Below are 21407 nucleotides of genomic sequence, written 5' to 3' on the forward strand. Positions count from 1 at the left end.
GTTGAATTTGTTCCGAATGCAATGATACGATGTCACCTGCCTGTCAACGTATGTGTTTCCATTCCTCTACGTTAGACAGACGTCAGTCACTGAGCACCACAAACAACCAGCAGGCAACTTTTACAGTTCTTCCTGAACCAAAACAACCAGCTTATGCTGTGTTCACACCATAACTACTGTAATTTGGAGGAGATATAAAACCTGTGACGTTATACTAGGAGCAGTTCCTGAATCTAATTAATACGTTTCAATGGCAACACTATCAACGCCGAAATTAATTTGCAGCAGTCAGGTGGTACAGGTCAGTGCTCTTTAAGCTATGTTCATTATTATTGTAATGTTATGTGTTTTGAGACATGAGCTAGTTTAATGCCGTCTCTCACGACACTTTTGTTTGCTCCCTGCTGTAAGCGTGCATGTGTTTTGAAGGAGGCGTGACTTTGGAGACGCTGTGAAGGGAGGGTGGGATCTTATGCTTACAAAGCTAGCTCAGTATTGCTAGCCTCTCTGAAAATTGCCTACCCTACCTTTAAATGCAGCAAATATCTGCATGTTCTGCGAGTTTAACGTGCATTTTGGAACTCAACATGCGCCGGGCTCACTTTATTTTTTATTGACATTTTATTTATTTACATTAATTACATTTTTGTGGGCAGAAGTTTACTGCATTTCAGCAGTATTCCGCCAAATTAAGAGCTTTTCAAATTAAATGTTTAAAGCTTGAGGGTTTAAATGTTTGAAAGTGCAGAATTAGTATTGCAACTTTATAAAATTATTATTATATTTATCAAATAAAACATCACTGTAATGTGGACTGAGACACCTATCACAACTAAAAAGAGGTTTGAGTCTACTTTTAAAGTCCAGCTACAAATTCAAAATACACTTGCTAATAAAATATTAAATATTTATTTACTTGAATGTCATGTTGCCATTAACTGACATCAAGAGATCTGTGAAAATGTGAATGTGTCATTAAATTTAAATATTAACTTATTACCTATCTCAGGGGGTACTTCAAGTAAATATTTTAAATCCAAGGGGTTTGGCTAATAAAAAAGTTTGGGAACCCCCGAAATAGAGTCAGTTGTGATTGTCAAAAAAACAAACACACACACACACAAAATCAGGACCCATCCAGATCATCCTGTCCAGGTTTATTTTGCAACAATGCCCAGCTCATCTGGCTGATGCTCTGGGTTCAGGTGTTCCGAGTGTTTTAACTTGTTGCTATATGAAGTCACTAGGGTGTTATAGTTACATCCTGGTACTTCTCTTTTGATATTCTGGTCTCTCACTCTCCTCCTGCAGTGTCTGAAATTTTTCACCCATTTCATCATTCGCCAGGTGAGAACGTGTGATCCCACAACTGACTATCAAAGAACTGTGTCACTTATTTGTGAGTGCAGTCCCTTGATCATCTTGATCTAAACAATTTTGAACTTTTCAAGCGCTAATAATCTCTGAATAATCCCATTCATCTCCCTCTCCCTCATTATCGTGGCTCCAGTTAACTCCAGCTCAGTTCCTCGACTGCTCCCGGAGGTAGACTGAGCCGCCTGTCGGAGTCAATCCATCAGTCCGCGTTCAGCCATGTGCGAAGCCCCCTTATGTACAGTCTTCACCCTCCCGTTTCCCTCTTACTTGTGGAGGTTAACTGCCTCAGCACTCGGGACATCTCCTCCGCTGTCCTCCACGCTCAGTTGCAATGTATTATGCAGATGAAGGCCACCCATTATTGCTGTCCTTACTGTCTGATGAAGCAAAACACATTGTCTTGCAGCATGTGAATATGCGGAGTATAAAGTAAAAAAAAAAAAAAATGTTGGGAAGGTACAAGTGTGCTGATGTCATAATGAAGAAAAGCCACTTTTAAAAGAGTAAATTGTTGAAATTGATAAAAACAGATCGAGTAGTTTGGCATTATCTAACATGATTATTTCTTAGAGAAAATAAAACGTGAAGTTTTGTTAAAGAGGCCATATTATGCCTTTTTAGAAAGTCTTGATTTTGTGTTTGGTGTCTGCTAAATTAGATTTTCATGTTTGAATGTTCAAAAAACATTGTTTTTCACATATTTTACAATGTTGCAGCACCTCTCTTCGCAGTCTGTCAGTAACGCTGTGTTTTAGTTCCAGTCTCTACAAAGCCACTCCTTCCTAAAAGCACATTGTGCTCTGATTGGTCGGCTGGACCAGTGTGTTTTGATTGGTCAATCGCTGTTTTGAGAGTGTTTTGGAAATGTCCCGCCCCTTTCCATAACTTGAGTTTCAACACACTATTAACAACTCAACCAGGCCTCGCCCATTTTTTAGCGTATGCCTTGAGCGAGAATTATTTAAATGAGTAGTATTGTGACGTGTTCTTTCCTAGAAGAAAACTCAAGACTACAATTGAGGCGTTTCAGAAGTTCAGAATCAGTGCGCACTGATATAGAGAATAACTCCCCCTGGAGTGACTTTGTGCTTAATTTGGCAGACCGATGTTCAAATAGCAACATTACACACTAAAGAAAGATGAAAATGTAAAAAAAAAAAAGGTCATCTTTAAAATATTATACATATTTGACATAATTTATTGAAAAGTACATGCTGGAGAAAAAAAGCATGTAACAGGAAATGATATAGAGACACCTGCAGACCCTCATGACTGTGTCAAGCAGAGTTATTATTGTAAAATATAACTATTACTGGTATACACATTTTTGTTAATTGAAATTAAATTGAAATAAAATAAATGTAAATGTTAGATGAAAAAACTAAACCAAAGTTAGAAATTCTGCCCTGGCAACTAACTGAAATAAATGTTTTGAGCTAATAATTGTAAAAAAAACAACAACAACCTAAAACTGAACTAAAACTAAAAATGAAATAAAAATAAATTAAGCCTACATAATAATAAAGTAATTAAATAGTATTTAATAAAAACGTTATAAATAAATATATATATATATATATATATATATATATATATATATATATATATATATATTTATAATTACTAAAAGTAAAAAAAAAAAAATAATGAAAATATACAAATAAAATATGATTAAATATATTAATAAACACTAGTGTATGTAAATAATATTAAAACAACACTTGTGTCAAGGTCAATGTGCCTCTTAAAACAGCAGATAATGACCTTTTTATGACACGTCAAGGTTAAAAAGATTACAATATACAATTTCACAACTCCCCAATGTAATGATATTTATGAATAAATAATTCATGACGTTTGTAATACTTTCTTTTTTACCTAGTAAAAGATGTGTACTCACATATTCAGGGTGCAAGTCAAATGTTATTTTTCTGTACAACAAATCTGTTCATCAAATCTTTTTTTTTTTTAACTATATAAACCAACATGAATATGAAGAGCACATTTTGAACCTGTCACTGTTTAAACAACATTTTTGACCATTTTCCTTGATTTATTTAGGACACTCTTATTTGTCATTGACACCATGATAGGCCTCATGTTAGAATGGGAGGACAATATATTTCCAACATAAATTTGAGTCAGTTCATTAACAAATAACAAGTGCATTCTTCAACATTTCTCTTTTTTTGTTCTAGGGAAAAATTAAACTCATATTTTTTTGGAACAACATGAGGGTGAGAGAATTTTCACTTTCGGGTGAATTATTCCTTTGAAAGTGTGTATCCTGCACAGCCGTGATGGGAAGGACGGCGAACACGCGTAAACAACATGCACAAATGTTCTGTATCCGTCTTTCCCCGAAGCTGTATGTGTCACACAAACCCCTTTCCCCCGGTTCCTGTGGGTGTGTCCGGTTATGTGCACTGTGGTGGTCATTGTGGATATATATTATTCATTTCTAGATCACAGTGAAACACGCAGTCATGTTCACATGCAGTGCAGGCAAAGGCCTGGAAGCCCCTGGAACTTTGTTGGAAAAGTTATGCGAACTTTCTTTTTAGAGGTTAACCTTTTCTATTCAGTAGAATATTCAGCCCGCATTAGCATAGAAATATGCTCTTCTGGTGATGCATGTTTAATGGTGGGTGATTTAAATGAATAATATTCATACACAAAGTGATGATGTGGCTGTAAATGTGCAAACACTGACTGAAGCAGGCGTGTTCTGATGCTTCTTTCTTTCTTTCTTTCTTTCTTACTTTTGTTTTTCTGTTCATTTATTTTTGCTCATTCTTCCATTTGCCTGATCATTCTGTCTTTCTCTTGTTTGTGCTTTCATTCATTTTTTTTGCTCTTTCTTTTTCCACCATCTAGTTCTGTCTTTTCTTCTTTATTTTTTTTTCACTTAATTCATTTTCCGCATTGATTCCTTTGTTCGAGTGCTTTGTTGCAGTTGTCCGATTAGTCTTTTTTATTGTTTGTTCGTTTTTACTTTCGTTTTTCCCTGACTCTGACCTTTTTTTTTGTTCTATATTTCATTTATTCTCTCCATTCATTTATTTATTCGCTTGCACTTTTCCTTCTTCCAATCACTTGACGATTTTTCCTTTTTTCATTCATTTTTGTGCTCTTTCAATCAATAGATTTTTTTGCTTTTTCTTTCTTACCCATTGTCCCATGGCTTCATTCATTCTTCTTTTTTCTTTTTTCTCATTCTGTTTTTTTAATCAATTTTGTTCACTTGTTTGCTTGCATGTTCATTCTATGATTTGTTCGATTGTTTGTCCATCATATGTTCATTCATTGATTCATTTTATTATTCCCTCTTTTTGTTAGTTTTATTTTTTTCCTTTTTTCGTCTGCTTGCTTTTTCTTTCATTCATTCTTTATATTTGTCTTTATATTTATTCTTTCAGTTTTTCTCTTTTTCCTTTCTTTTTTCTGTTTTCTCTCATTTGTTCTTTCTTTTTTTGTTGACTTGTTCTGTTCTTCATCTCTTTCTTTGGCCATGTTCACACAGCAGCAGAGTGCAGTTGTGAGTTCTGTATTTGAGTCCTTAATACGGTTACGTTCACACACAGATCAGTTACATACGGTAGTGAAAACCTCCTTCTATAACTTAGACCCATACATTTTCAGAACTCACAACCACATTCTTGAAAACCTGCTCTGTGTGAAGGAAAGCCACTCTTCTGCTGCACAAACACGTGTCTGCCGTGTGTTGCGGGTTTTCATTTGTGTTTTAGAGATATGAGCTGTGTGTCATCTGAAGGTTTTAGATCTAGTCTCTGTTCTCCACCGGAGCTGCTCTCGTCAGACTCTAAATAGAAACTCGCGGCTCAATTGGACTCTTGTCGTGTTAAAAGTGATAAGACTTTTTAGTTTTATGGACCTTTGATATTACTATGGTCACTTACGGGCTTGACTCCCATTGCATGTTCATACAGTTTACATCTCGTAATTCTGACTTCATTTCTCAAAATTGGCAGTTTACGTCCCGCAATTCTGACTTTATTTCTCAAGCCCTATTCGAACGGGATTAACTTTACAAGGGTAGATGGAGTAATGCAATTTTTCCACAGGACGTCTGTTATATTAATGGCCAATTCGCACTGGATAAGATATCTCAGTAAAACTAGCAGAAGTGGCAGGGGTAACTCGATTTATGCACCGCCGTCACCCTCCTGTCGTCATGTGTGTATTATGTTGCTTCCTGATATCACGTGGGCAAACACATGTGACCCTGGATCACAAAACCAGTCACAAGTCGCACAGGTATATCTGTGGCAATATCAAACAATACATTGTATCGATTTTTCTTTTATGCCAAAAATCATTAGGATATTAAGTAAAGATCATGTTTCATCAAGATATTTTGTAAATTTCCTACCGCAAATACAGTGAGGAAAATAAGTATTTGAACACCCTGCTATTTTGCAAGTTCTCCCACTTAGAAATCATGGAGGGGTCTGAAATTGTCATCGTAGGTGCATGTCCACTGTGAGAGACATAATCTAAAAAAAAAAAAATCCAGAAATCACAATGTATGATTTTTTAACTGTTTATTTGTATGATACAGCTGCAAATAAGTATTTGAACACCTGAGAAAATCAGTGTTAATATTTGGTACAGTAGCCTTTGTTTGCAATTACAGAGGTCAAACGTTTCCTGTAGTTTTTCACCAGGTTTGCACACACTGCAGGAGGGATTTTGGCCCACTCCTCCACACAGATCTTCTCTAGATCAGTCAGGTTTCTGGGCTGTCGCTGAGATCACGGAGTTTGAGCTCCCTCCAAAGATTCTCTATAGGGTTTAGGTCTGGAGACTGGCTAGGCCACGCCAGAACCTTGATATGCTTCTTACAGAGCCACTCCTTGGTTATCCTGGCTGTGTGCTTCGGGTCATTGTCATGTTGGAAGACCCAGCCTCGACCCATCTTCAATGCTCTAACTGAGGGAAGGAGGTTGTTCCCCAAAATCTCGCAATACATGGCCCTGGTCATCCTCTCCTTAATACAGTGCATTTGCCCTGTCCCATGTGCAGAAAAACACCCCCAAAGCATGATGCTACCACCCCCATGCTTCACAGTAGGGATGGTGTTCTTGGGATGGTACTCATCATTCTTCTTCCTCCAAACACGTTTAGTGGAATTATGACCAAAAAGTTCTATTTTGGTCTCATCTGACCACATGACTTTCTCCCATGACTCCTCTGGATCATGATCAAATGGTCATTGGCAGACTTAAGACGGGCCTTGACATGTGCTGGTTTAAGCAGGGGAACCTTCCGTGCCATGCATGATTTCAAACCATGACGTCTTAGTGTATTACCAACAGTAACCTTGGAAACGGTGGTCCCAGCTCTTTTCAGGTCATTGACCAGCTCCTCCCGTGTAGTTCTGGGCTGATTTCTCACCTTTCTTAGGATCATTGAGACCCCACGAGGTGAGATCTTGCATGGAGCCCCAGTCCGAGGGAGATTGACAGTCATGTTTAGCTTCTTCCATTTTCTAATGATTGCTCCAACAGTGGATCTTTTTTCACCAAGCTGCTTGTCAATTTCCCCGTAGCCCTTTCCAGCCTTGTGGAGGTGTACAATTTTGTCTCTAGTGTCTTTGGACAGCTCTTTGGTCTTGGCCATGTTAGTAGTTGGATTCTTACTGATTGTATGGGGTGGACAGGTGTCTTTATGCATCTAACGACCTCAAACAGGTGCATCTAATTTAGGATAATAAATGGAGTGGAGGTAGACATTTTAAAGGCAGACTAACAGGTCTTTGAGGGTCAGAATTCTAGCTGATATTTGCAGCTGTATCATACAAATAAATAGTTAAAAAAGCATATATTGTGATTTCTGGAATTTTTTTTTTTAGATTATGTCTCTCACAGTGGACATGCACCTACGATGACAATTTCAGACCCCTCCATGATTTCCAATTGGGAGAACTTGCAGAATAGCAGGGTGTTTAAATACTTATTTTCCTCACTGTATATAAAATTATCACTTACCTAACGCTAAAATAAGTTTTGTACCTCTAACAAGTGCTTTCGGTCTTCTTTCTGATCTGAATGGTATGTGGAAAACACTTGAGTTTGGAAAACATCTTTTAGCGTTTGGTAAGTGCCTATTACCAACACAATCCAGTCTGAAGTTAATTAATACATTGTTCGACCGGGCATAACTGGTTTATATAACTGTGGCGGCAGTGGCTCAGTGGTTCATGTAGGTTGTCTACAAACCGGAAGGTTGGTGGTTCCATCCCCGGTTCCACCTCGAGGTGTCCATGAGCAAGACACCTAACCCCAGCTGCTCCCGACGAGTTGGATGGCGCCTTGCATAGCTGACAGCGCCGTTGGTGTATGAATGAGTGAATGAATGGGTGAATGTGAGACAATATGTAAAGCGCTTTGGTGGCCATGGGTCTGTTGAAAGCACTATATAAATGCAGTCCATTTACCATTTATATATATAAATATAGGTAATATGTGTTTGCGCACGTGATATTCATACAAGCAACATAATACGCACATGATGACAGGAGGGTGACAGCGATGCCCAAATCGAGTTACCCCAATTAAAAGTTAATCCCGTCCGAATAGGGCTTTAGAATTGCCAGTTTACATTCCGTAATTCTGACTTTATTTTCTCAGAAATTGTGAGATAGAAACTCACAAATGCCAGTTATAAAGTCAGACTTGTGAGATCTACATAAACTTGCAATTGCAAGAAAATGTGGTGAGCTGTTTTTTCCCTTAAAGTATTAGTTGAATGTGTGGTTGGTAATAAAATTTGCTGTCCGGAGTTTGCACTGCCCTGTCCTTAAATAACAGCATTTGTGTAAACATTAGCTTCGGGCCGAACGGGTCTAAGAATGATGAGGAACGGTTTCAGTTTTATTTCCACTTAAGCCCGATTACGATTACACGATTCTCGGCCCGGAATTCTACCGTACTGGTAGAACGCGTGTAATGACGTCGGCACTCAGGATTGGTCACTTGTCTGTTGCATATCTACCAGTTTCTCTGTAGCTGGCTAAATGTGCTATTTGAGAGACGTAAACACAAGTTTTTAATAAAATAAAGATCCGATCATCCTCCATAATGCAGTTGCTATTTACATCTCATATCGTCTGTAAAAGGCAACGACTGACACACTCACAGTGTTTACATAGTGCATCCAGTTTTTTTTTTATTTCAGAAGGGCAAATTAAATTCAGTTGTTCATGCTGTGAAACAGACTCATTAGAGTTCTCGCTACTTGTCTTCACAGAAACCCAAGCAGAAAGACTGGCACCCTCCTGATGGCTTCATTCTGGGGCTCTGGACTCTAATCCTGCTGGTGTTCTTCAAGACCTATGGCATCAAACATCTCAAACACATCTTCTGATCCCACAGAGGTCAAAGAACCTGCTGCGTCTGTGTCTCTGTCATAAGAGAGTCCACCACAACTTTCTTCATAATTGATTTGTTCAGGAATAGGTTATTTATTTCTTGGTGCAAGTTTGTTTTCTTTTGGTTTTGCTGTGTAGCATATTTTGAAAGTGACATGCACTGACTTACGTTGAAATGTTCTTTGTTGTTTTTTTAGCTCTGTAGTGAAATCCATTTGAATTTCACACAGGGACTTTCTTTTGAACTAAACACACACAGACAGTGTGGGAGGGAGAAGCATACTTCTTGTTTTCTTGGTTTGTTTCTGTTTTTTTGGTTTTTAATTTCCAGTTATAGTTTCACCTCTTCAGTATGGAAGCTTGTTTCCACCACGGAATAAAATAATTAAAGGATAATTGCGACTTTTTATCTCACAATTCTTTTTTTTCCGCTATTACGCGTTTATCACAATTCTGACTACTTTTCTCAGAGTTCTGAGATATAAACTTGCAATTACGAATTATAAAGTCAAATTCTGAGGTAAAAAGACTGACTTATATCGAGTGTATATCTTGCAATTCTGACTTTATAACTCACAATTGCGAGTTTATATCACGCAGTTCTGAGAAAATAAAAATTCTGAATTGCGAGATTTAAACCTGCAGTTGCGAGAAAAAAAGTCAGAATTGTTGAATAAAAAGTCGCAATTACCTTTTTTACTTTTTATTCAGTGGTGGAAACAAGCTTACCATACTTCAACCCAGGGCAGGGTTCAATTATTTTCTAACATTTATTATGGCACATAATGGCACACATGGAATTGTAATTGTATGGCACACATGGAGGGCATGCACTCCTACCAGATTCCTTCATTTTGTTCTCAGTGGGATGAGATTGTTTGTTAGCTTTTTACAGATATTCTAAATCTGTATATGCAATTGCTGATCTATTGTTTCATTGTCGCTTTATAATTCCCAGTCTTATTCTCCAATGGTTATATGAAGTGGGAAACGATACTAATGTTCAGGGTAGCTCTGAGAATAGTTGTGAAAACCAACTGTGAACATATCTGAAAACCACTTATTCATATAATGTTTGGATCATAGAAAAAAATGAAGCTAATTTTAGGATAATTATAAGTAATAAGTAAAACAGTGATTTTTTTTTTTTAATCAGAAAAAAAAAAAAATAATAATATTCTAACATGATGTGTAATTAAAATTGTCTCTCATTTAGGTAATGTAACAGTTATTTCCAAATTACTGTCCATGAGACTGGGCGTGTTTTTCTACATATCGTTAAGCTGCTGACAATTAACTAACAAGTAGGTAGAAAATGTCAAATATCTTATTGGTCCTAAACTAGGCTTCATTTTTTTCTTAAGCAAAATGTGTGGGGTTTTTTTTGGGTGCAATAAATGTGAGGAATTAATGGACAGCAAACACATTTCCATGTATAGCAACCAAATCACTCCATTTGCCTTTGGCTGTGTCCTGTATCTGTCCATTAGCATCTCCACTCCACTTGAACCATGTTAAGAACATGCTCTAAAATGGGTCGACCGAATTCACCTCCTGCTACACAGTAAGTATGAATGAGAGATTGACAAATTGGACGATTCTAGCTCATTTTTTTTTGTTCCTGTTTGTCTAATGCGTCATTAACTGTTGGTAGGTCAGACATCACGAATTATTTAGGAGAGCCCACATCAAAATATTCACTGGCACTCATGCGAGTTAATGCATTATGAGAATTTCTACAGTGCCATTTTGCCTTTTTCATGTTTATGTTCTCTTGCATTTTGCTGTTTTTTTTATTGTTATTATAAAACTGGCTAAAGGTGACATTTTGAATAAAGCCTACAGAGAAAAGACTGAAAGCTTTTCATGTTCGGTTCCTTTTAAAAGTTAAAGAAGAGGAATAAAGCAGAAAGTAGTGGAAAAATAGTGGAAAGCAGGAGCTCCTTTTTCTGTGTGAAATGAAAGAGAACAAAGAACTCACATTTTTCAATGGAGAAGCATTGCGAAAATGAATCCCTGTAACAGGATGTCGAGTTGAAAGCTGTGAATTATTTTCTGGTTATGTTGTCTTAAAAATCTACTTAATGCATATATTTATTAGGCTATGAAATCTTGTTAAAATGTAAATTATAGGATGTCAGCTCTCTCAAATCATAAAGTCATTATTAATTACGCTAATTGCATATTTCAGCTCACTGAAGCTCATTAGTGCCCATTAAAAGGCTTATTTTTTTCAGAATCCAATACGTTGAAACCTGTTTAATGGTTGATCATAAGTGCAATCAATAAATGCAGGTCAACATTGATTCACCCTACTTTCAATGAATGATATACAGTATTTAGTCATTATTTTCCAAATGAGTTGATTGTATTCAGACCTTTTGGCTTTTTTGTGTAAATATAATCTCGCACAAAGAGAAAAATCACTGAGCTATTTTATATCCAGCATTACATTTTATGATTTTCATATATGAAATTATTTAGCATGTAATTTCAGGGTTGGTTATTTATGGCCATATTTTGGGTTTAATTACAGCTCAGCACTCGGTGATTTCATCATTCTTTCTGTTTTCTCAGAGCAGGAGACTATTGTTTCTCAGTCAGCGTCTCGCTGTTTGGAAAATAGCTGGGCCACAATGAATCAATACACCGCCAAGAGATAGACTCTATACCGTAGTAATCTGGTCTAGCTGCAGTGACCCAAATTGCTTTATTTCTCAACAATTCTCTCTTTCAGCATCATACTCTATAGTGCCACACTTGAGCTATTCTGTTCAAAACTGTGAGTTTTCCTCTACACAGAGTAACCTGCTTCCAAGGATTGTCTACAGTGTGGCACAAATTGAAGATGAGAAAGTGTCCATGTAATACCACCACCAAGGACACGTGCACACTTCACCATTAAAGGAATGTTCTGGGGTTAAATATAACTTAAGCTCACTCTTGTTGCTCAAAGACATCTTGACTTCTTATTAAAAAACAAGTAATAAAAACTCAGTGAGTGTTTTAGCGCAATTTTCTGACGTCATGGGATCACAACACTAAGAGATAGTAAATCTTTTCCTGGATTTTTTTTGTGCGTTCCCGAGATTAGACCTTCCTTAACATAATGCCGAAAACCCGAAGTCTCTAGGTGGTCTGGTTGAGGAGTAGATAGAAGTGCAAGATTGGTGCGCACAGACAGAACAGAAATCATGAGTTAACAATCGCAATTTTGTCCGGTGGAAAATTGCGCTAAAAAGTAATTCACACTACACAAAGGACGATAACAAAAATGTTCTACATTTAAAAGAATTGCAGAGTACACTCCACAACTACAGTATAACTATTAAAGCAAAAACAATATTGTTGGAATCACTTTCAGAATGATTTTCTCCGGCCGATGAACGATTGGCAGCCAATCAGACTTAAGCCGGGTGCACACTGTGCGATTTATTATCGTCCTTTACGATTGTTGCTTGTCAGACTAACATGATCCTCGCTGTAAGCCATGTCACACTTTAAGATCTCAGACTGTACGACAGTCAAGACACGTTAAAAATGGACGCAAACAAGAAAACTTGTCCGGAGTTTTACATCATCAGTCAATGACTCGTTCGGTTATGTGAGCTGCGTTACATAAGGGATTGAAATGGTGGCTACAAAGAAATCTCTTACGTTCATTTTGGTCTCGACTTGTCTTGAAAAACGGTCATCGTAGGCGAAGTCACACTGCAGGACTGAGTCAAATCTTCTGACATGCCAGAATTTCGTCAGAGGTCAAATTTTATCAGAACGGTCACTAATCTGCTGTCGGCGAACATGTGAAACTAACGTTCAAAGACTTCAGGTTTTAGCTTAGGATCAGAGGATTCTTTTAGGATTTTGCACAATTTGTCTCAGACGGCCAAATCGCGGCCAAAATCGTGTGCACCTGACTTTAGTCCTGAACGAACGAACAACTTCTGAACCCAGAATCTTTTAGCTACCGGTATGTCTTTTAAAGATGCATCATTCCTCTGTTTTCAAAACAGACTTAAGGCTACGTTCACACTGCAGGCTGAAACGACCCAATTCCGATTTTTTTGCCCCTATGCGACTTGTATCTGATCTTTTCATGACAGTCTGAACGACACAGATCCGATCTTTTCAAATGCGACCCAGGCCACTTGGGTATGTGGTCCCAAATCCGATACGTATCCGATCTTTTGAAATGCGACTTCAGTCTGAACGGCCAGGTCACATGTATCCGACCCGCACGTCATTGATACGCGAAAAACGTCATAATTCTGCGTTGAAGTAGTCGTCGGTTTGAAAACGGACTGCATATTCGTCGAGCTGAGGTAAATCTCGACCTCGACGAGCCCGTTAATTAAAAAAATAAATAAAAGCCCACGGCCACCATCATTATATATGACTATGTTAACTTGTTTGTGCTGATATTAGATTGGTCAGCGGCTGCTGTCTGGCTCTTGTGTAACGGTCGCTGCGCGCGCTCGTGTGTGTGTGTGAGAAGAATCATGGTGAGAATCACAGTTAGTTAAAGTTTAGCAACTTCCGCAAACAACAAGTGACGTCGTTGACCCATTTCTGGGTCATTTCACGTTCACACAGGAGATCACAAAAGGTCGCATTTAATTGGAAATGTGAACGGCCTTGCAAAAAAATCTAATTTTTTCAAAAAAACGGAATTGAGCATTAAGCCCTGCAGTGTGAATGCAGCCGGGCCCCTATCAGACACCCGGCACAATCGGCCTACGAATCGCAATCAGCCAGAACATAGTTGCAAGTGTTTTTTGCTAGTTTCAGCCCGACGCAGTTTTCATTTTCATGTCCTGTGCTACGTTGTTTAAATAGCAAATGCATTTGCGTCCATCTATGCGACCATGGGCGTGCTGGTCTGAAAACGAGGTGTGTTCAGGCACATTGTTGACGCGTTGCTATTTTGAGGCAACTGAAATAGACTATGACTTTAGACCAGGTTTCAGTTGGTCAATGGCGATGGCGCAATATTTTTTTTGTTATTTAAAGAGCACGTTATTAATATGCACTTATAGGCGGGTCCACGATGCGTGTACACTTTGTCCCGTAGATGTTCTGCTTGCGCTTTAAGCTTGCTCACGAGCAGATCTGTCTCCTCTCGCTAGAGAAGCATTCAGTTTTTCCGCTTGCTAATTCCGCCATGTAAATAGCGAATGTGCCATGGCACAAGCCCAACTGGCTTTTAAAGGGAATGGGAGATGAGACTCTGATTGGTTTATTGCATGGTACGCCCAAAACACACCCATTACTCATTAAGAGAATAGGGACAACCCTTTTAGACCAAGCACCTGGCGCGCCGACAATTTTTCCCTTCGTTAAACTAGCAAAAGTGGATTCAGACACGACCTAACAGCACTTGCTTTAGACCATGCACTTAGATCATTAAAATAGGGCCCCTAATTATTGTGGTCAGATCAATTAAGATAACCGCCCAAATAGGCTAATTATTATAGGAATGACTTTTTCTTGCAAACACTTTTCCTACTATCTGTTTTTTTTTTTTGTTTTTTTTTTTTTTTTAAGTGACATGATTTCCTCCACAGCTTTTAGCAAACAGAAATAAATCTCCCAGAATTCTAGTGCATCCCTTCAAGATGGACAGGCCTACATCAGCATTTATACAGTCGCTTTTGCAATAATTCATGCTATAATGACCCATCACTCTTAGCGGCGCATCGTATCTGCAAACATTTGTGCATTCAACAGCGATGCCAACTTGTCAGTCATCTGGGGCGCATTAATGCGATGGCTGCTTTAACAGTCCCGACGCGTGTGTACATTTGCATGACTGACAGGCGCAGCGCGGTCATGGTCAATGATGCGTGACCTCCTGCTGTGACGGGCATAATTACACCTGTACGCGTCCTGTACACCTCTGACATGCTCTTCACACTGACCACAAAAATAATGCATTTCATTTTAATAGGCTTTGTGTTGACTTCATACTGCTGCGTTTCTTGTGGGATTTCAAGATGCCGTTTTACTAGATCTGAAACCTGGCACAAGACATCGGATCTGTACGCATCCCATCTGGTCATCTTAAATATTCCAGTTTTAATAAATGTGAGATTGCTAGATCAAAACTGCAGGATCACAGTGCTTATTAATTGTAATTTTTCCGTTTTAACAAACAAATTGTTTATTGTTCATGTTAAAACATTTCAAGTCAATCTCACAATCAAGTACAATCATTTGCAACATTGGTCTTCTGTGTAACGTTTTCTGCAGTGCGCAACTTTCTTATCTTAAGAAGATAGATAGATAGATAGATAGATAGATAGATAGATAGATAGATAGATAGATAGATAGATAGATAGATAGATAGATAGATAGATAGATAGATAGATAGATAGATAGATAGATAGATAGATAGATAGATAGATAGATAGATAGATAGATAGATAGATAGATAGATAGATAGATAGATAGATAGATAGATAGATCCAGTGTCAGTGGGGACAATAAAATGTATCTAAATAGTATAGTGGTCTTATTTAAAGCAAGACACTACAGACAAAAAAGCATTTTGTGATTTTAAGGTTTTTTCGTAACTTCTCTTCACATACTAGTGTAAGAGAAAACTCAAAAATTATGCTTTTAAGTATTTTTTTTATTTTTTTTTTTATTGCACTTTATCTATTTGCATTTGCATCTATTTGACTCAGAAATCTCCACTTCAGTAGCACTTACATACATCAAATGTCACAGATCTTTCCCATCTATATTCTGAAGTTTTTACTGAGGGGTTTGTTCAGATATCATTTTCCTGATTTTAACATTTTATTCCTAAAAGCATTTTTTTTTTTTTCGGCAGTTGATATTATTTTCTGATTTATGAAGTTTCAAAAAGAGAAATCCAAAATCCCCTCTGTAAAACGCTTTAACTCTAATATGTCAACTAAACGAAAAAAAAAAAAAAACTTTGAACCTGGCTTTATTGAATATTCAGATTTCTTTCCTGAAAATGTATGTAAATGATGCATATTTAATTAGATAAAGCCTCATTTGCATATTTAACTATATTTTATAAAACTTACATATAATATATATATATTTTTTGCAGTTTTTAATGTAATCAATCAGCAGGGGAAGTATGTAATATCTATTTTTTTTTTTTTTTACCTATTTACCTGGGTGTCTTGCCTTAAATACAACATTACTTTCTTAGGGTACGTTTACACGACAACAATGTATGATGTACTAAAACATTTTCAAAACCTAAAAAGTTTTTCCTTTGCGTTTTTGAAAAGTGTCATGAACAGACCACAACGTTGTCAAAACGATCTCCGTTCACACAGATCCTCATAAACGACTAAAAACGCTGTATTCTGCTGCCAGGCCACTAGTTGGCGATGTTGCTTTGTAGAGAAAAATTATGCGTTTTTATAGTTTACACGGAGACGATAACGGTATAGTTTTTCAAAAAAAAAGTTTACATTTTCAGGCCCACAAAACGCCATTGTCATGTAAATGAATGGTAAAACTGCATAAAAAGTTTTCCGTTTTAAGTTGAAAACGGTGTCGTGTAAACGGCCCCTTAGAGCACATTTGTGGTTTCATTACGAATTGTTTATATTTGGAAAAGTTATTCCAAATTTGTAAAAATGGTCCTCATAATCAAAATTCATAAAACAAACAAAAAAGAAAAGTCACAAACCACTTCCTCCAACCACCTGTCATACAGAAAACACGTTTCACAGTCAAATCAATTAACAGCAACATAGATTCGGCCCAGATCCATCCACGTGTGCCAGATGTGGGCCGGATCTGGGCCAACAACACCATGTAGCTGTCTGGGCCTGCCCTGGATTAAATGAAGTTGCACCGTTTTGTTCTCTCATTGAATTATGGAACAAAAAAATGACAATGCTTTTACATTGACTTTAGCACACATTTTGTTGCAAGCGGATCCTCGTCACTCCAGAGCTCTTGGATCCGCCATCCTTTTTCTTTTTCTTTCACACTGTATAAAACCAAGATCTCCCAGTGATACTCAATAAATTGCTGATAAGGATTTCGGAAATATGAATGTGTACAGATTGCTGGAATGCTTTTCATACCTTAAAAAAAACAATGAATGTGCAAAAGAATAGGTTTAAGCATCTGTTCTCCATGAAACGCCCACTCCCAGCCAATCCAACACGTAAAGCTCCATCCACATGGCAACAGGAATTAGCCAGTGATCCGTTTGAGGCAGTTTGAGATCTTTGGAAGGCTCTGGTAAGAGTCACGTGTTCTGCGATCGGGGAAACGCTGTTGTCGCCGTGTGATTTTTCGGTAACGGCGGAGGACTCCAGTCTGGCTGGTAGAAATGGATGTTGAATGTCCGAGCCCAGTTTGCAAAGACCCGTTTCTCTGTGATGAAGCGATGGTGGCTGCCTCGACGGCCTCGCTCGTGGGAGATGTACATGGCACATTCGTCCGGGCCCGTGGGCTCGTAGTAGTGATACGGGACAGAGTGGTGCTGAGACTCCCTGGACACAATAAGAGAGGAGATTAAAATGGGGACAGTGTCATTGTATTGCTCGATTCCCCAATTAATCCTGAGCTGGATATTTGTTTTCAAGGCAATTAACCTGATTTGGTTCAGAGTACAGCGTGCTTTAAGGGGAATAAATAGATTTTATGTAATACATTAAGGTTGGAAAATGGCTGGGGGAAAGGTCATGCCTCAGCAGGGAATCACAATGAATCATTTAATTTTCGGCTTTGCGTTTTCCCCGTAGCTCTGGTACACAGCAGGGACTGCCGTGGCAGTATTGCAGACTATGCAGGGAGAAAATCAATCAGACACATATAGAAAGATCTGATCTTTGACCATATCTGCGATTCACGATATCATTTAAACGGAGATTTTGAAACACTAAACAACGAAACATTATGAGGAAAAAAAATGCTTAGTTGATCTGTGACCTATTTCTCATAGGGATGCATGATACATTGCCAGTTTTTATTTCTCATATAGGCCAATATTGGATATTTAATTGTTTATGCTCATTTTCTATATTTTTACATTTAGATTGCATTTGTCGTCACCTAATAATTACTCAAAGATCATCTTTAAAAACACTAATAATTTAATAACAGTGTTAAATGTAATCTTTAAGCAAATCTCAAAATGAATTTATATATATTGCACATTACAAAGTCATGATTCATAAATTCACTTGTAGCATTTAACTATTAATTTTAGTTTTTAGAGTTTTATACATTAGACAATTTAGTTTTACTTAGACAAAATACTATAGAAATGTAAAATCTGCTTTTTTTTGGCTGTAACATGAAAATAAATATAAATGTCTTGTCTTATATCAGATAGAATTGTAAAATCAGTGCATGATTATTTCTAGGTCAATAATAAAATAAACAAATTTGTGGCATTAATCTTGTGACAAAAATTCATTTGACTAAATGGTCAGATTTTCTTTAAACATTCAAAAGGTCGTGGCCAGTAAGACTGTATTTATTTATTTATTTATTTATTTATTTAATAATTTTATTCAGCAAGGATGCACTAAATTTATCAAAAATTACCTTTTTTTATATTGTTACATTACATTGTTACACTTTCTATTCATCAAATAATCCTGATAAAAATGATCATGGTTTCCAGCAAAATCTATTTTCAACATTGATAATAATAAGAAATATTTCTTAAGCATCAAATCAGCATATTAGAATGATTTCTGAAGGATCACGTGACTGGACAAGATTATCTAATGATGCTGAAAATTCAGCTTTGTCATCACATGAAATAAATTATATTTAAAAAAATATATATATTAAAATATAAAACTATTATTTAAAATGTTAATAATATTTCATAATATTACTGTTTTTGCTGTATGTCTGATCAAATACATGCAGCCTTGATAAGCATGCGAGACTTATTTCAAAAACATTGAAAAATCGTAAAAACTTTTGAACGGTATAAATCAGAAAAACATTTTCACAAGTGGTCTCAGACTTTTAGATCTCACTGTACTCCAAAACGCCAAAAACAATGCATTGAAATATGACTTACCTACAGAAATCTGGAGGCACCATGCCATAAACATTGATTCTGTCACAAAGCTCTAAGGCAATAGTCATTGTGAACCAGCCTGTGCTTAACCAAGAGTTAGAGATCCTCCTGAAAAGAGAAACAAAGAGAGAGAGAGAGAGACTGTCAGCTGAAAACAATACAATGAATACCAAACTGCGAGGTGTGCAGTAGTTAACATTCCAGAAGACATTTCCGTTAGAAATTCCGAGCACGCAACCCTAAGATTTTGTTGCGTTTAGAGTGCTGTCCAGCTGTCAGGATCATTTCTGCAACTGAACATTATCATCAACTGTTCATCAGTTCTGCCAACCTGCCGTCTGACATGAAACCCCTGGTGAATCTTTGACAAATAACACATTAATAAAGGACAACAAAGCATTAGTGAACAACAGCCTGGACGTGATTGATTAGAATTCTCTGATTACTGTTAAATTACTTCTGATAACAGAGTATCCACTGTATGGCAAATGCAATGTAAATAACCTCTTGTGCATAAGCTGGAATATACAGTGGAATTAATCAACATCTAAACCTCTGCACAGTTATGTACACTCTAAAAATGCTGGGTTGTTTCAACCCAAATTTGGGTCAACTATGGACAAACCCAGCCATTGGGTTAAACCTGTAAATTACATTTTTTTGGATTTGGATTTGTTCATATTTGACCCAAAATTGGGTTAAAACAACCCAGCATTTTTTAGAGTGTATGGAAGCTTGTTTCCGCCACAGAATAAAAAATAAAAAAGGTAATTGCGACTTTTTATCTCGCAATTCTGACTTGCATTGTATAATGTCGCAAATCCAAATGAGTTATAAAGTCAGAATTGTGAGATAAGATATAAAGTCGCAATTGCGTGATATAAAGTTGCAATTGCGTGTTATAAAGTCAGAATTGTGAGATATAAACTTGCAATTCTGAGGAAAAAAGTCAGTCTTTTGTCTTTTTTTCCTTAGAATTGGACTTTATAACAAGCAATTGCGCATTTATGTCTCACAATTCTGAGAAAAGATGTCAGAATTGCGAGATATAAACTCGCAATTGCGTGTTATAAAGTCAGAATTGTGAGTTTATTTATCGTAATTGTATTTATATCTTGCAATTCTGACTTTATAACACACAATTTTGACTTTATATCTCACAGTTCTGAGAAATAAAGTCAGAATTGCAAGATGTAAACTCGCAATTTGTCAGATAAAAAGTCACAATTATCTTTTCAAATGTTTTTTTCTGTGGCGAAAACAAGCTTCCATAGACATAGTTATGGGCTCTTCACACAGAACGTGACTTTGCATTCCACAGCCATGCTTTTCCATGTATTCATGATTCATGATTTCGCATGAAATGGAATTCCAAAAACACAGCGCTCAAGATAAAGAAAATAAATTTTTTAAAAGCGCGTCTCAAAACGTTTTAAAATTCTACTGCCATACCTCTCACATTTTTAATGGCTGGTTCACTCACAACATGTTTTTTTATGTCTGTGTGTGTGCTAGACAAGTGTTTCCCAACCCTGTTCCTGGAGGCACACCAACAGTGCACATTTCGGATGTCTGCCTTATCTGACCCGTATATATTTCAGGTCTTGGAGTCTCTACTAACGAGCTGATGACTTGAATCAGGTGTGTTTGATTAGGAAGAGTTCAAAAATGTTTGTGTGCCTGTGTCAAGTTAAACGCACTTCAGAATCTCGCCGTAAATAGGAGGTTATCTGGGTTATTTTTGCCCACTGTTTTATGAAAACTGTGAAATCATATATACTACACTTTTCACTTTTCCCTGACTATGCAGGGAAGTATATTTGGATGCAGCCAAACACTAATTTGTTTATGAATGAATAAGAGTTTTTGAACAAATTGGTTGAATGAAAAATCACTACCTTCTACCGAGACAGACTTAACTCTTTTACCGCCATTGACAGAAATTTCTGGCTTTCCGTGTTTTCACTGTTATATGGTAGGGGGTGCTATGACACATCTTCTGAAAGATCAAAAGACGTGAAGAAGCACCAGAAACAAGCGATATTATATGTAAGCAGATGCATATGTAAAATAACGCGATCATCAACATTAAACCGCATATAAATCAAAACTGCCTAATGTTACTGAATGAAATGTCGATCCTGGACGAGCTATAGGACTGTGAAGCTTAGTTCAGTTGATAGACCCGATCTACCATCTATGATTTGAAAATCTTTCTGACTCCCATCTGGATGTACTATTTATATTTTTATTATTTTATTTATATGTATATTTAACAAAAATGCATTTTTCTCAGCATGATTTAAAAAAAAGAATGCATGAAGCTAGAATAAAACTTTTTTTGTTCTTCTTGTTTTCCCTCTCTGTCTCCTTGGTTACTCATTATTTGCTCTTTTGTTGCTATAGTTATTAATTTTTGCCACCTGTTTCTCATTAAGTTTCACTATATATTTAAGCCCTGTGTTTCAGTTACTCCTGGTCTGTTCTCTGTTCTCGTTGACACTAAGGGGCCGTTTACATGACACCATTTGGAAACATTTCTATGCATTTTGCCAGTTCATTTACACGACAATGGCGTTTTGCAGACCTGAA

The 21407-nt window shown here is 37.0% G+C and overlaps 2 protein-coding genes across 4 annotated transcripts in view; one reads left to right on the top strand and one right to left on the bottom strand.

Annotated features, from left to right (window-relative positions):
- pigk (phosphatidylinositol glycan anchor biosynthesis, class K) overlaps positions 1-10623 on the top strand; it is a 50191-nt gene extending 39568 nt beyond the window's left edge. Inside the window, exons 11-12 of one of the 3 annotated variants that reach the window (XR_014030724.1) lie at positions 8650-9701; positions 10116-10623. Coding sequence is in view for 1 of the 3 variants with exons in the window: in XM_081373860.1 (XP_081229986.1) it covers positions 8650-8766 (117 nt within the window). In the remaining 2 variants the exon portion in view is untranslated. Of the gene's footprint in view, positions 1-8649 lie in introns of all 3 variants that reach the window. The other 2 variants (XR_014030725.1, XM_081373860.1) reach the window with 2 other exon arrangements.
- A 5690-nt stretch (positions 10624-16313) lies between these two features.
- Positions 16314-21407, bottom strand: part of st6galnac5a (ST6 (alpha-N-acetyl-neuraminyl-2,3-beta-galactosyl-1,3)-N-acetylgalactosaminide alpha-2,6-sialyltransferase 5a) — a gene marked incomplete at its 5' end in the record, with an annotated part of 34375 nt that continues 29281 nt past the window's right edge. The window contains 2 exons of the mRNA XM_081373405.1: positions 16314-17265; positions 18816-18923. Coding sequence (XP_081229531.1) covers positions 17019-17265; positions 18816-18923 — 355 coding nt within the window. The 3' untranslated portion in view covers positions 16314-17018. The remainder of the gene's footprint in view (positions 17266-18815; positions 18924-21407) is intronic.

This window comes from Scardinius erythrophthalmus, assembly GCF_964197995.2.
Source record: "Scardinius erythrophthalmus genome assembly, chromosome: 9".
Taxonomy (NCBI): Eukaryota; Metazoa; Chordata; class Actinopteri; order Cypriniformes; family Leuciscidae; genus Scardinius; species Scardinius erythrophthalmus.